The sequence below is a fragment of the Nymphaea colorata genome, chromosome 5, assembly GCF_008831285.2.
Source record: "Nymphaea colorata isolate Beijing-Zhang1983 chromosome 5, ASM883128v2, whole genome shotgun sequence".
In the NCBI taxonomy this organism is placed as follows: domain Eukaryota; kingdom Viridiplantae; phylum Streptophyta; class Magnoliopsida; order Nymphaeales; family Nymphaeaceae; genus Nymphaea; species Nymphaea colorata.
The window spans coordinates 3463487-3476328 of record NC_045142.1 but is presented as its reverse complement, the minus strand read 5'-3'; the positions used below and the strand labels follow the sequence as shown (position 1 = coordinate 3476328).

At 37.9% G+C, this 12842-nt stretch overlaps 1 protein-coding gene across 1 annotated transcript; it reads left to right on the top strand.

Moving 5' to 3' along the window:
- The first annotated feature begins 10432 nt into the window (after nucleotides 1-10432).
- Nucleotides 10433-12533, top strand: LOC116253870 (60S acidic ribosomal protein P0-like). The gene is made up of 5 exons (XM_031628844.2): nucleotides 10433-10916; nucleotides 11031-11099; nucleotides 11548-11646; nucleotides 11719-12111; nucleotides 12203-12533. The coding sequence occupies exons 1-5, from the start codon at nucleotides 10659-10661 to the stop codon at nucleotides 12344-12346; spliced, it is 963 nt and encodes a 320-aa protein (XP_031484704.1). The 5' UTR covers nucleotides 10433-10658; the 3' UTR covers nucleotides 12347-12533.
- The last annotated feature ends 309 nt before the right edge of the window (nucleotides 12534-12842 follow it).

The window sequence follows — 12842 nt, the reverse complement described above, 5'->3', positions numbered from 1 at the left end:
GTTATAGTCTTGGAGTGAATCGAGCCATGCCTCGCCAAATTAGATTGTTTGTAGGCTATAACTCTAACTCGATTTGACTCGGATTACAATACTCGAGCTGGTTTAAAAGGTTGGACTTGACTTGATTTGGCTTAGGGTAGAGTCGGGCCCAGTTAGGTTATAATCCTCAAATGAGTCAAGCTAGACCTAACAGCCCAAGCCTGTTTAGAGTTTGACTTAGTTTGATCTGACTTGGGCCCGTTTAGGTTATAATCCTCAAATGAGTGGATGTAGACCTTACTAAACCAAACCGATTTAGGATTTAACATGGCTTGGTTTAGGCTGGACTCAAGCCCATTTTGGTTAAGTGAATACATGTGTATATATTATGAAAAATGTTGATTAAGAGAAGTCATCCAAATAATTTGATCAATAATTCAGAAGGTATCATAAATAAAGTTCGATCTTTTTGTAATGTGGATACCAATTTGACCTTGAAAATTAACATTACATGGCGATACTTTATAAATCATCTACTGAAAGAATTAATTGTCTCATAATTCAACTTTATAGCCTCATATTTCATAGTTTTACATACCTCTTCTTTATATATATATATATATATATATATATATATATATATATATATATATATATATATATATATATATATATATATATATATATATATATATATATATATATAATATATATATATATACGATGGTTTACCACTTAAGAGTTTTTGATTTCCAAAATTTCTCATTTATTTGATAGTTTCTGGTAACTTATTCGCCAGGATCACATTCATGTGATCAAATTACAAAAAGATGTGAAGAAACAGCAACATTGGGATATTAAGACAATACATACCTTCCTCCCCTAAGATGAACCAGTATCTCGCTCTATGTATGTATATGTGTATGTTTCCTTGTGTGAGTGAGATCCTTATTCTAACCCCCATGGAAGAATGCAGCAAAACCAAAGAAAGCAGGACACTGAGCTTAATATATCTTCGAAACTTGTGATGTTGTTGAGAAAGAATATCAAGGAATACAATAGCTTGTCACATGCATGAACAAACACACACATATTTGCTCCATGCCTTTATTACAACAATGAATATTAACGTGCAAAATCAGGCAGTTTGGTTCTCTTCTATCTTTATGACTGATCAACGAAACGAGAGAGGTAGATATGTTCCAACCAAACAGATACGCAAATATTGTGCAATTGCCACTATCACAAGAAGAACTACGTTTCCACTTAGATGCGTAGCATGCGATGAGCATCTAAAGAAACCAAGAAAGGCCGTGTTTGCAGCCTGCTCTGAGTCCCACTTTTCACATGTAAATGATCTACAGTGGCTGATGCTTGACATCTTAAAGATCATTAGAATGTTTCTTGGTAACGTCAATGGGTGTAAGCGTTTGATGGCAGTGAATTTTGATTCTAAAATTAAAACTTCAGAAACAAACTGCCACCTGAATTTGGATTCACAAGGAAAATTCTAGTTGTAGTTGTGTTTGATGGTCTGATTTTTTTGTTTGATAAAACGTCAATTAAAACCATCATGACGTGCTCTAAAAGAAGATGAAAAATTTCTAAAATTCACAATTCCACGCATAGGGTAGGATCACAACTCCGGAAATTTGATTAAAAAATGTGCATATAATTCCAGAATGACAAATTTTTTGTTTGATAACACAATTCCCATCTTAAGAAAAATGAGAATGATGTGTTAATTGGGCCTGCATGGATGAGACAAATTATCTTGCTGAGACTGTTCCCTCCACCATTCCAACATGCCCTAAGAGCAGTATTATGCATCAAGTTACCACAAAAATGTACTAGATTGCTGTTAAATCAAGTTACCACAAAATGTTCTAGGTTTACTTCACAAGAAGTTACACTTGGAAACCACGCTGGTGCCAAGTTCATCCCAAGTTCACATATGGACTGAGTTTCAAATAAACATTGGCACATGATCTGAAGGAAGATGAAAAAATTCTAAAATTTTAGAACCACAATTCCACCCATAGGGTAGAATCACAACTCCAGAATTAAGAAAGTGCATATAATTCCGGAATCAAAATTCCACCCATTGGCTACTGGCTCTTTAGCTTAGGACCAGAAACATTCATTTCCGACTGCTCGGTAGAAGGTTGAAGCCTCCGCCCAACCCTTTATCCCTCTAGGACACAAGGTCTGCTTTCAGTACCTCGGGGTGCCACCCACCATGTTTCATCATGCATGTTTGGTGGCTCTCCTTTTGCAGCGTAGAGGGTTGATGTCACAAAAATTTGAAACGAGAACCAGCCGCCTACTGGCCCCCGCCCTGACCGTTGCACCAACCTCCTTGTAGATGACCAGAAACACTCTTTTAAATGATAACCGAAGAGGTATATGCATGTCATGCCTTGTTCTAGTTGTCCCATTTTGTTAACCTTTGTCTACCCTTCGCATCCTTACCAATTAAACCTCACCTCCTCATTGTTCTATGAGAATATTCTATTTGAAAATGTTTGTTTTAGAATTTAGAGGAAATTGCGATTCGACTTGTTGGTATGAGGTCGGACTATTCCTAACACCTTTCCGGTGATAAGACTACCCTAAGCTTGAGTTTGACAAGGGTTGGCTCGACTCAATTCGAACTAGGTTTAGACTTTGGTTGGGTTATGATGCTTAACTGAGTCTACCTTCGTTTCTTGGGGCTAGACAAAGTTTTAGAATTAGGCTTGACTGGGAGCGGTTCTGAACTATGCTTAAGCCGTACTCAAATTATAATCCTCAAGTTAGGGTTATTATGGGTTCCCCTAGACCAAGTTTGACTGGGGGTGCGAGGTCCTAGCTGGGTTTGGTTTGAATTGGGTCATGGTTGAGGACGGTCCATTCAGTCTTTATCTTTATCTGGGCATGATTCCGCTCAGGTTATAGTCCTCGAGTGAATCGAGCCATGCCTCGCCAAATTAGATTGTTTGTAGGCTATAACTCTAACTCGATTTGACTCGGATTACAATCCTCGAGCTGGTTTAAAAGGTTGGACTTGACTTGATTTGGCTTAGGGTAGAGTCGGGCCCAGTTAGGTTATAATCCTCAAATGAGTCAAGCTAGACCTAACAGCCCAAGCCTGTTTAGAGTTTGACTTAGTTTGATCTGACTTGGGCCCGTTTAGGTTATAATCCTCAAATGAGTGGATGTAGACCTTACTAAACCAAACCGATTTAGGATTTAACATGGCTTGGTTTAGGCTGGACTCAAGCCCATTTTGGTTAAGTGAATACATGTGTATATATTATGAAAAATGTTGATTAAGAGAAGTCATCCAAATAATTTGATCAATAATTCAGAAGGTATCATAAATAAAGTTCGATCTTTTTGTAATGTGGATACCAATTTGACCTTGAAAATTAACATTACATGGCGATACTTTATAAATCATCTACTGAAAGAATTAATTGTCTCATAATTCAACTTTATAGCCTCATATTTCATAGTTTTACATACCTCTTCTTTATATATATATATATATATATATATATATATATATATATATATATATATATATATATATGTATATATATATATATAATATATATATATATATATATATATATATATATATATATGTATATATATATATAATATATATATATATATATATATATATATAATATATATATATATACGATGGTTTACCACTTAAGAGTTTTTGATTTCCAAAATTTCTCATTTATTTGATAGTTTCTGGTAACTTATTCGCCAGGATCACATTCATGTGATCAAATTACAAAAAGATGTGAAGAAACAGCAACATTGGGATATTAAGACAATACATACCTTCCTCCCCTAAGATGAACCAGTATCTCGCTCTATGTATGTATATGTGTATGTTTCCTTGTGTGAGTGAGATCCTTATTCTAACCCCCATGGAAGAATGCAGCAAAACCAAAGAAAGCAGGACACTGAGCTTAATATATCTTCGAAACTTGTGATGTTGTTGAGAAAGAATATCAAGGAATACAATAGCTTGTCACATGCATGAACACACACACACATATTTGCTCCATGCCTTTATTACAACAATGAATATTAACGTGCAAAATCAGGCAGTTTGGTTCTCTTCTATCTTTATGACTGATCAACGAAACGAGAGAGGTAGATATGTTCCAACCAAACAGATACGCAAATATTGTGCAATTGCCACTATCACAAGAAGAACTACGTTTCCACTTAGATGCGTAGCATGCGATGAGCATCTAAAGAAACCAAGAAAGGCCGTGTTTGCAGCCTGCTCTGAGTCCCACTTTTCACATGTAAATGATCTACAGTGGCTGATGCTTGACATCTTAAAGATCATTAGAATGTTTCTTGGTAACGTCAATGGGTGTAAGCGTTTGATGGCAGTGAATTTTGATTCTAAAATTAAAACTTCAGAAACAAACTGCCACCTGAATTTGGATTCACAAGGAAAATTCTAGTTGTAGTTGTGTTTGATGGTCTGATTTTTTTGTTTGATAAAACGTCAATTAAAACCATCATGACGTGCTCTAAAAGAAGATGAAAAATTTCTAAAATTCACAATTCCACGCATAGGGTAGGATCACAACTCCGGAAATTTGATTAAAAAATGTGCATATAATTCCAGAATGACAAATTTTTTGTTTGATAACACAATTCCCATCTTAAGAAAAATGAGAATGATGTGTTAATTGGGCCTGCATGGATGAGACAAATTATCTTGCTGAGACTGTTCCCTCCACCATTCCAACATGCCCTAAGAGCAGTATTATGCATCAAGTTACCACAAAAATGTACTAGATTGCTGTTAAATCAAGTTACCACAAAATGTTCTAGGTTTACTTCACAAGAAGTTACACTTGGAAACCACGCTGGTGCCAAGTTCATCCCAAGTTCACATATGGACTGAGTTTCAAATAAACATTGGCACATGATCTGAAGGAAGATGAAAAAATTCTAAAATTTTAGAACCACAATTCCACCCATAGGGTAGAATCACAACTCCAGAATTAAGAAAGTGCATATAATTCCGGAATCAAAATTCCACCCATTGGCTACTGGCTCTTTAGCTTAGGACCAGAAACATTCATTTCCGACTGCTCGGTAGAAGGTTGAAGCCTCCGCCCAACCCTTTATCCCTCTAGAACACAAGGTCTGCTTTCAGTACCTCGGGGTGCCACCCACCATGTTTCATCATGCATGTTTGGTGGCTCTCCTTTTGCAGCGTAGAGGGTTGATGTCACAAAAATTTGAAACGAGAACCAGCCGCCTACTGGCCCCCGCCCTGACCGTTGCACCAACCTCCTTGTAGATGACCAGAAACACTCTTTTAAATGATAACCGAAGAGGTATATGCATGTCATGCCTTGTTCTAGTTGTCCCATTTTGTTAACCTTTGTCTACCCTTCGCATCCTTACCAATTAAACCTCACCTCCTCATTGTTCTATGAGAATATTCTATTTGAAAATGTTTGTTTTAGAATTTAGAGGAAATTGCGATTCGACTTGTTGGTATGAGGTCGGACTATTCCTAACACCTTTCCGGTGATAAGACTACCCTAAGCTTGAGTTTGACAAGGGTTGGCTCGACTCAATTCGAACTAGGTTTAGACTTTGGTTGGGTTATGATGCTTAACTGAGTCTACCTTCGTTTCTTGGGGCTAGACAAAGTTTTAGAATTAGGCTTGACTGGGAGCGGTTCTGAACTATGCTTAAGCCGTACTCAAATTATAATCCTCAAGTTAGGGTTATTATGGGTTCCCCTAGACCAAGTTTGACTGGGGGTGCGAGGTCCTAGCTGGGTTTGGTTTGAATTGGGTCATGGTTGAGGACGGTCCATTCAGTCTTTATCTTTATCTGGGCATGATTCCGCTCAGGTTATAGTCCTCGAGTGAATCGAGCCATGCCTCGCCAAATTAGATTGTTTGTAGGCTATAACTCTAACTCGATTTGACTCGGATTACAATCCTCGAGCTGGTTTAAAAGGTTGGACTTGACTTGATTTGGCTTAGGGTAGAGTCGGGCCCAGTTAGGTTATAATCCTCAAATGAGTCAAGCTAGACCTAACAGCCCAAGCCTGTTTAGAGTTTGACTTAGTTTGATCTGACTTGGGCCCGTTTAGGTTATAATCCTCAAATGAGTGGATGTAGACCTTACTAAACCAAACCGATTTAGGATTTAACATGGCTTGGTTTAGGCTGGACTCAAGCCCATTTTGGTTAAGTGAATACATGTGTATATATTATGAAAAATGTTGATTAAGAGAAGTCATCCAAATAATTTGATCAATAATTCAGAAGGTATCATAAATAAAGTTCGATCTTTTTGTAATGTGGATACCAATTTGACCTTGAAAATTAACATTACATGGCGATACTTTATAAATCATCTACTGAAAGAATTAATTGTCTCATAATTCAACTTTATAGCCTCATATTTCATAGTTTTACATACCTCTTCTTTATATATATATATATATATATATATATATATATATATATATATATATATATATATGTATATATATATATAATATATATATATATATATATATATATATATATATATATATATATGTATATATATATATAATATATATATATATATATATATATATAATATATATATATATACGATGGTTTACCACTTAAGAGTTTTTGATTTCCAAAATTTCTCATTTATTTGATAGTTTCTGGTAACTTATTCGCCAGGATCACATTCATGTGATCAAATTACAAAAAGATGTGAAGAAACAGCAACATTGGGATATTAAGACAATACATACCTTCCTCCCCTAAGATGAACCAGTATCTCGCTCTATGTATGTATATGTGTATGTTTCCTTGTGTGAGTGAGATCCTTATTCTAACCCCCATGGAAGAATGCAGCAAAACCAAAGAAAGCAGGACACTGAGCTTAATATATCTTCGAAACTTGTGATGTTGTTGAGAAAGAATATCAAGGAATACAATAGCTTGTCACATGCATGAACACACACACACATATTTGCTCCATGCCTTTATTACAACAATGAATATTAACGTGCAAAATCAGGCAGTTTGGTTCTCTTCTATCTTTATGACTGATCAACGAAACGAGAGAGGTAGATATGTTCCAACCAAACAGATACGCAAATATTGTGCAATTGCCACTATCACAAGAAGAACTACGTTTCCACTTAGATGCGTAGCATGCGATGAGCATCTAAAGAAACCAAGAAAGGCCGTGTTTGCAGCCTGCTCTGAGTCCCACTTTTCACATGTAAATGATCTACAGTGGCTGATGCTTGACATCTTAAAGATCATTAGAATGTTTCTTGGTAACGTCAATGGGTGTAAGCGTTTGATGGCAGTGAATTTTGATTCTAAAATTAAAACTTCAGAAACAAACTGCCACCTGAATTTGGATTCACAAGGAAAATTCTAGTTGTAGTTGTGTTTGATGGTCTGATTTTTTTGTTTGATAAAACGTCAATTAAAACCATCATGACGTGCTCTAAAAGAAGATGAAAAATTTCTAAAATTCACAATTCCACGCATAGGGTAGGATCACAACTCCGGAAATTTGATTAAAAAATGTGCATATAATTCCAGAATGACAAATTTTTTGTTTGATAACACAATTCCCATCTTAAGAAAAATGAGAATGATGTGTTAATTGGGCCTGCATGGATGAGACAAATTATCTTGCTGAGACTGTTCCCTCCACCATTCCAACATGCCCTAAGAGCAGTATTATGCATCAAGTTACCACAAAAATGTACTAGATTGCTGTTAAATCAAGTTACCACAAAATGTTCTAGGTTTACTTCACAAGAAGTTACACTTGGAAACCACGCTGGTGCCAAGTTCATCCCAAGTTCACATATGGACTGAGTTTCAAATAAACATTGGCACATGATCTGAAGGAAGATGAAAAAATTCTAAAATTTTAGAACCACAATTCCACCCATAGGGTAGAATCACAACTCCAGAATTAAGAAAGTGCATATAATTCCGGAATCAAAATTCCACCCATTGGCTACTGGCTCTTTAGCTTAGGACCAGAAACATTCATTTCCGACTGCTCGGTAGAAGGTTGAAGCCTCCGCCCAACCCTTTATCCCTCTAGAACACAAGGTCTGCTTTCAGTACCTCGGGGTGCCACCCACCATGTTTCATCATGCATGTTTGGTGGCTCTCCTTTTGCAGCGTAGAGGGTTGATGTCACAAAAATTTGAAACGAGAACCAGCCGCCTACTGGCCCCCGCCCTGACCGTTGCACCAACCTCCTTGTAGATGACCAGAAACACTCTTTTAAATGATAACCGAAGAGGTATATGCATGTCATGCCTTGTTCTAGTTGTCCCATTTTGTTAACCTTTGTCTACCCTTCGCATCCTTACCAATTAAACCTCACCTCCTCATTGTTCTATGAGAATATTCTATTTGAAAATGTTTGTTTTAGAATTTAGAGGAAATTGCGATTCGACTTGTTGGTATGAGGTCGGACTATTCCTAACACCTTTCCGGTGATAAGACTACCCTAAGCTTGAGTTTGACAAGGGTTGGCTCGACTCAATTCGAACTAGGTTTAGACTTTGGTTGGGTTATGATGCTTAACTGAGTCTACCTTCGTTTCTTGGGGCTAGACAAAGTTTTAGAATTAGGCTTGACTGGGAGCGGTTCTGAACTATGCTTAAGCCGTACTCAAATTATAATCCTCAAGTTAGGGTTATTATGGGTTCCCCTAGACCAAGTTTGACTGGGGGTGCGAGGTCCTAGCTGGGTTTGGTTTGAATTGGGTCATGGTTGAGGACGGTCCATTCAGTCTTTATCTTTATCTGGGCATGATTCCGCTCAGGTTATAGTCCTCGAGTGAATCGAGCCATGCCTCGCCAAATTAGATTGTTTGTAGGCTATAACTCTAACTCGATTTGACTCGGATTACAATCCTCGAGCTGGTTTAAAAGGTTGGACTTGACTTGATTTGGCTTAGGGTAGAGTCGAGCCCTGTTAGGTTATAATCCTCAAGTGAGTCAAGCTAGACCTAGCAGGCCCAGCCTGTTGAGAGTTTGACTTAGTTTGATCTGACTTGGGCTAGACAAGAGCCCATTTAGGTTATAATCCTCAAATGAGTGGATGTAGACCTTACTAGACCCAACCGATTTAGGATTTAACTTGGCTTGGTTTAGGCTAGACTCAAGCCCATTTTGGTTATAGCAGCCAAGACATGACCATGTCGGGCTGTGTGGTTAGGGATGTCAAAGGATTTAATTGGGATCAGATGTACCTTTAAACATATCTGTTTTTTGTATATTCACATATTAGGATTCAAATACAAATAAAAAAGTTCGAATTTGATTCCAAAATCTAATTTTATAATTTGAACTTAATCCAAATCTGACTTTTTCATATCTGAAGCCAAATCCAAAATTTGAACTAGATTTTGCCAATTTTCAAAATTTAATAGTATTCTAATATATTTGTCTAAAAGTAAATACGATCCGAATCTACCATATATTTATGTATATCTGAATACGAATCTGATCAAATGTCGTTCTTAAATCTGCAGTTGATTTGATTTTTTAATCAGATATTAATTTTTTTTCGTCTTCGACTTTTTCAGATCAACTCGATCAAATATTCGATTCAAATGAGATAAATTGACATCCTAGTGTAGCTGGCTACTACGTGGCAAGACAAAGTTTTTTTTTTTAATTTTAATTTTTTATATTTTCTCAAAGGAAGATCAAAGGGTTTTTTGAGGAATCAAGGATCATTTTAGAATTTTGAAGAAAAAATCTGAGGTGATCTATGCAAAAGAAAGTCATATGAGTGAACATACTTATTTTGGGAAATCACGATTATTTTTGGGAAATTTGAAGCAGTTTTGAAGGGTACTTTAGCAAATGGGTATGATGTATCGAGTCTTGTCCCTCAATAGATCTGAAATGAAATTTTTGTTGGATTATAAGTTTTGGATCTGAATATAATTATTTGGAACCAGATCGGATCGAAAAGAAATGTTAGGATTTGAATTAGATCTCAAAGTGAGATTTGGATTCAGATTGGAGCCTGTAGTGAGTCTTGGATCTGGATTGGATCCGAAGGTGGCAATTCGGATCTAAAAATCTGAGTCCTTCCGAGTGGTGCTACTAAAGGGTGGGCGTAGGCCCGGGCCCGATAGGCCGGCTCGGGTTGGCTCGACCGACCTAGGTCCGCTGGTTTAAGTTTAAAAAATATATATATTTTTTATTTTTTTAATAATATATATTTATTATTAATAAATATACTTTATATTTAAAAACATTATTTTATTATGATTAAAAAATGTTTTTTATTTTTAAACGGGCCGGGCCTCGGCGGGGCTGCCCGGCCCGGCCCGATGCCCACCCCTCGGTTCTACCTGTGAAAGTTATCGGAGAGCGAGGGTTTCCTCCTTTCTTATAAGAGCGTTGCCGCCGGCGCTGTGGTCTTGTTTGCTCCTTCATTCTTCTTAGGGTTTGGTTCAGAGGGTTTTGTTTTGGGGTTAAAGAGACGGCGCCGCGCCGTCCGCCTTGACGAGGAGTTCTCCTATCCGTCTTGGCCCTCTTTCTGCTTTTCTCCGATCCCTTTCCTGAAGCCTTATTCTTAATTCGCTTGTTTTTTGGTAGTTGCGTTGTTTTTCCTCCGGCAGAAATGGTGGTGAAATACTCCAAGGCCGAGAAGAAGGTCATGTACGACAAGAAGCTTTGCCAGTTGCTGGACCAGTACAGCCAGGTTCTCATCGCCGCGGCTGACAATGTCGGATCCAACCAGCTCCAGAGCATCCGCAAGGGTCTCAGGGGCGATTCCATTGTCCTTATGGGGAAGAACACGATGATGAAGCGGACGATCCGCCTTCACTCCGAGAAGACCGGGAACAAGGCGTTCCTGAATCTGATCCCCCTGCTTGTGGTGAGTATTGTGACTTTGGAATCCTTCGTTTTCTCCAAACTAAGTGGGATTCCCGTATTTTTCTTACTATGAAGCCGTTTCTTAATTGATTGGGTTCTCTTGTTTGGGAATTAGGGCAATGTTGGGCTTATTTTCACCAAGGGAGACCTGAAGGAGGTCAGAGAGGAAGTTTCGAAATACAAGGTTAGATATTTCATGGAACCTATGGCGACTTTGCCATTTATTCTCCCTCTTGATATTTTTTATTAATTGGTTCTATGCCGCAATTCGTCTCATGGTGAATGGCATCCTATGGTTCCGTTGCCTCTACTATCGCTTTGAGGGGTATGCCTGGAGTAATCCATTCTCATTTTGTTGTAATAGATGGTGCTGCAAAGCTTTTTTTTTTTTTTTGGCGAACGATAAAGTAATGCTGCAGTCATGTTAGGCACATTATTGATTTGTTGTGATACTGTGTCTTACATTTGATGATTGGTGTAAGTTCTCTATTATACTGGTTCTGGTTGCAACTTATAATTTTGATGCATTGCCATCTGCCTTTTTCTTTCTTTATGAATGGGAAAAAAATAATTATCTACAAAACTGTCGTCACATTATCAATGACGTACTTATCTTTTGTTCTAACAATCAGGTTGGAGCACCAGCACGTGTTGGGCTTGTTGCTCCCATTGATGTGATTGTGCCTCCGGGAAACACTGGCTTGGATCCTTCTCAGACATCCTTCTTCCAGGTTTCCAACTTTCTGAATGTTTTCCATTGTAAATTTTCTTAGGGCATAGCCAACAAATATAAAATTGCGCAGGTTCTGAACATTCCCACCAAGATTAACAAGGGTACGGTCGAAATCATCACTCCTGTGGAGTTAATAAAGAAGGGTGACAAAGTGGGTTCATCTGAAGCAGCTCTATTGGCAAAGCTGGGAATAAGGCCATTTTCCTATGGTCTTGTTATCCTGTCTGTGTATGAAGATGGTTCTGTCTTTAGTCCCGAAGTGCTGGACCTAACAGAGGATGACCTTATGGAGAAATTTGCAACTGGTGTTTCATTGGTGACAGCATTATCACTGGCCCTATCTTATCCAACTCTTGCAGCTGCACCACACATGTTTGCCAATGCATATAAGAATGTTGTAGCTGTTGCCCTTGCAACAGAGTATTCCTTCCCTCAGGCTGAGAAAGTTAAAGAATACCTAAAGGTATGCAACCATCCTTGGCGTGTACATGCTTTTCATTGCTGATCCTTCTGACTTTTTCACAAATGAGTTTGATGTTTTTATGATGGTATAGGATCCGAGCAAATTTGCCGTGGCTGCTGCTCCTGTTGCTGCTGAGACTTCTTCCGCACCTGCTGCTGCTGCCAAAGAAGAAGAAAAGAAAGAGGAACCAGCAGAGGAATCTGACGATGATATGGGTTTTAGTTTGTTTGATTAGGTTGACATCATGTCTTTTGCATATTAATTTTTAATTTCTTCTACTCTTCAGCGAGAATTCTTCGTTTTTTGAGGTTTTGACAGCCCGCCTATTTTTCTTAGGTTTTGTTACCTTAATTCAGTATGCTTGCAATGACTTCGTTCGTGGTTGCTTTGGTTAATGGTATCGTTGCTTAAACTTCTCTATAGACTGGATTGTTAGTCATTGTTTTCTGTTTCCTGGTCAAGGATTAAAGTCGAAGCTTTCGTAAAGTCTAAATTCTTAGGCCGATTCAATCTATATAAGCACGTCACCTCCCCCTTGTGACGCCCGTTCCCGCGCCATGTAATCCCAAGACTTTCAATATTATCATATTCAATTTTCACAGTAAGAAAGGTGAAAGATCAGGATCTTTCAGTTTCTCAAAGGCCACACTGAAGTCTAATGGGGTGGTTTGGTTGTCACCCAAATCCAGTGTCTGGAGTTGAAATCACGTTTTGCCGGTGATTACGTATCC

What these genes read in the sequence shown, in the direction of transcription:
- LOC116253870 (XM_031628844.2), top strand. Translation starts at nt 10,659, where the DNA reads ATGGTGGTGAAATACTCCAAGGCCGAGAAGAAGGTCATGTACGACAAG. An exon ending in ATCTGATCCCCCTGCTTGTG is followed by an intron (nt 10,917 to 11,030) that starts GTGAGTATTGTG and finishes TTTGGGAATTAG; the next exon opens with GGCAATGTTGGGCTTATTTT. An exon ending in CTCAGACATCCTTCTTCCAG is followed by an intron (nt 11,647 to 11,718) that starts GTTTCCAACTTT and finishes AAAATTGCGCAG; the next exon opens with GTTCTGAACATTCCCACCAA.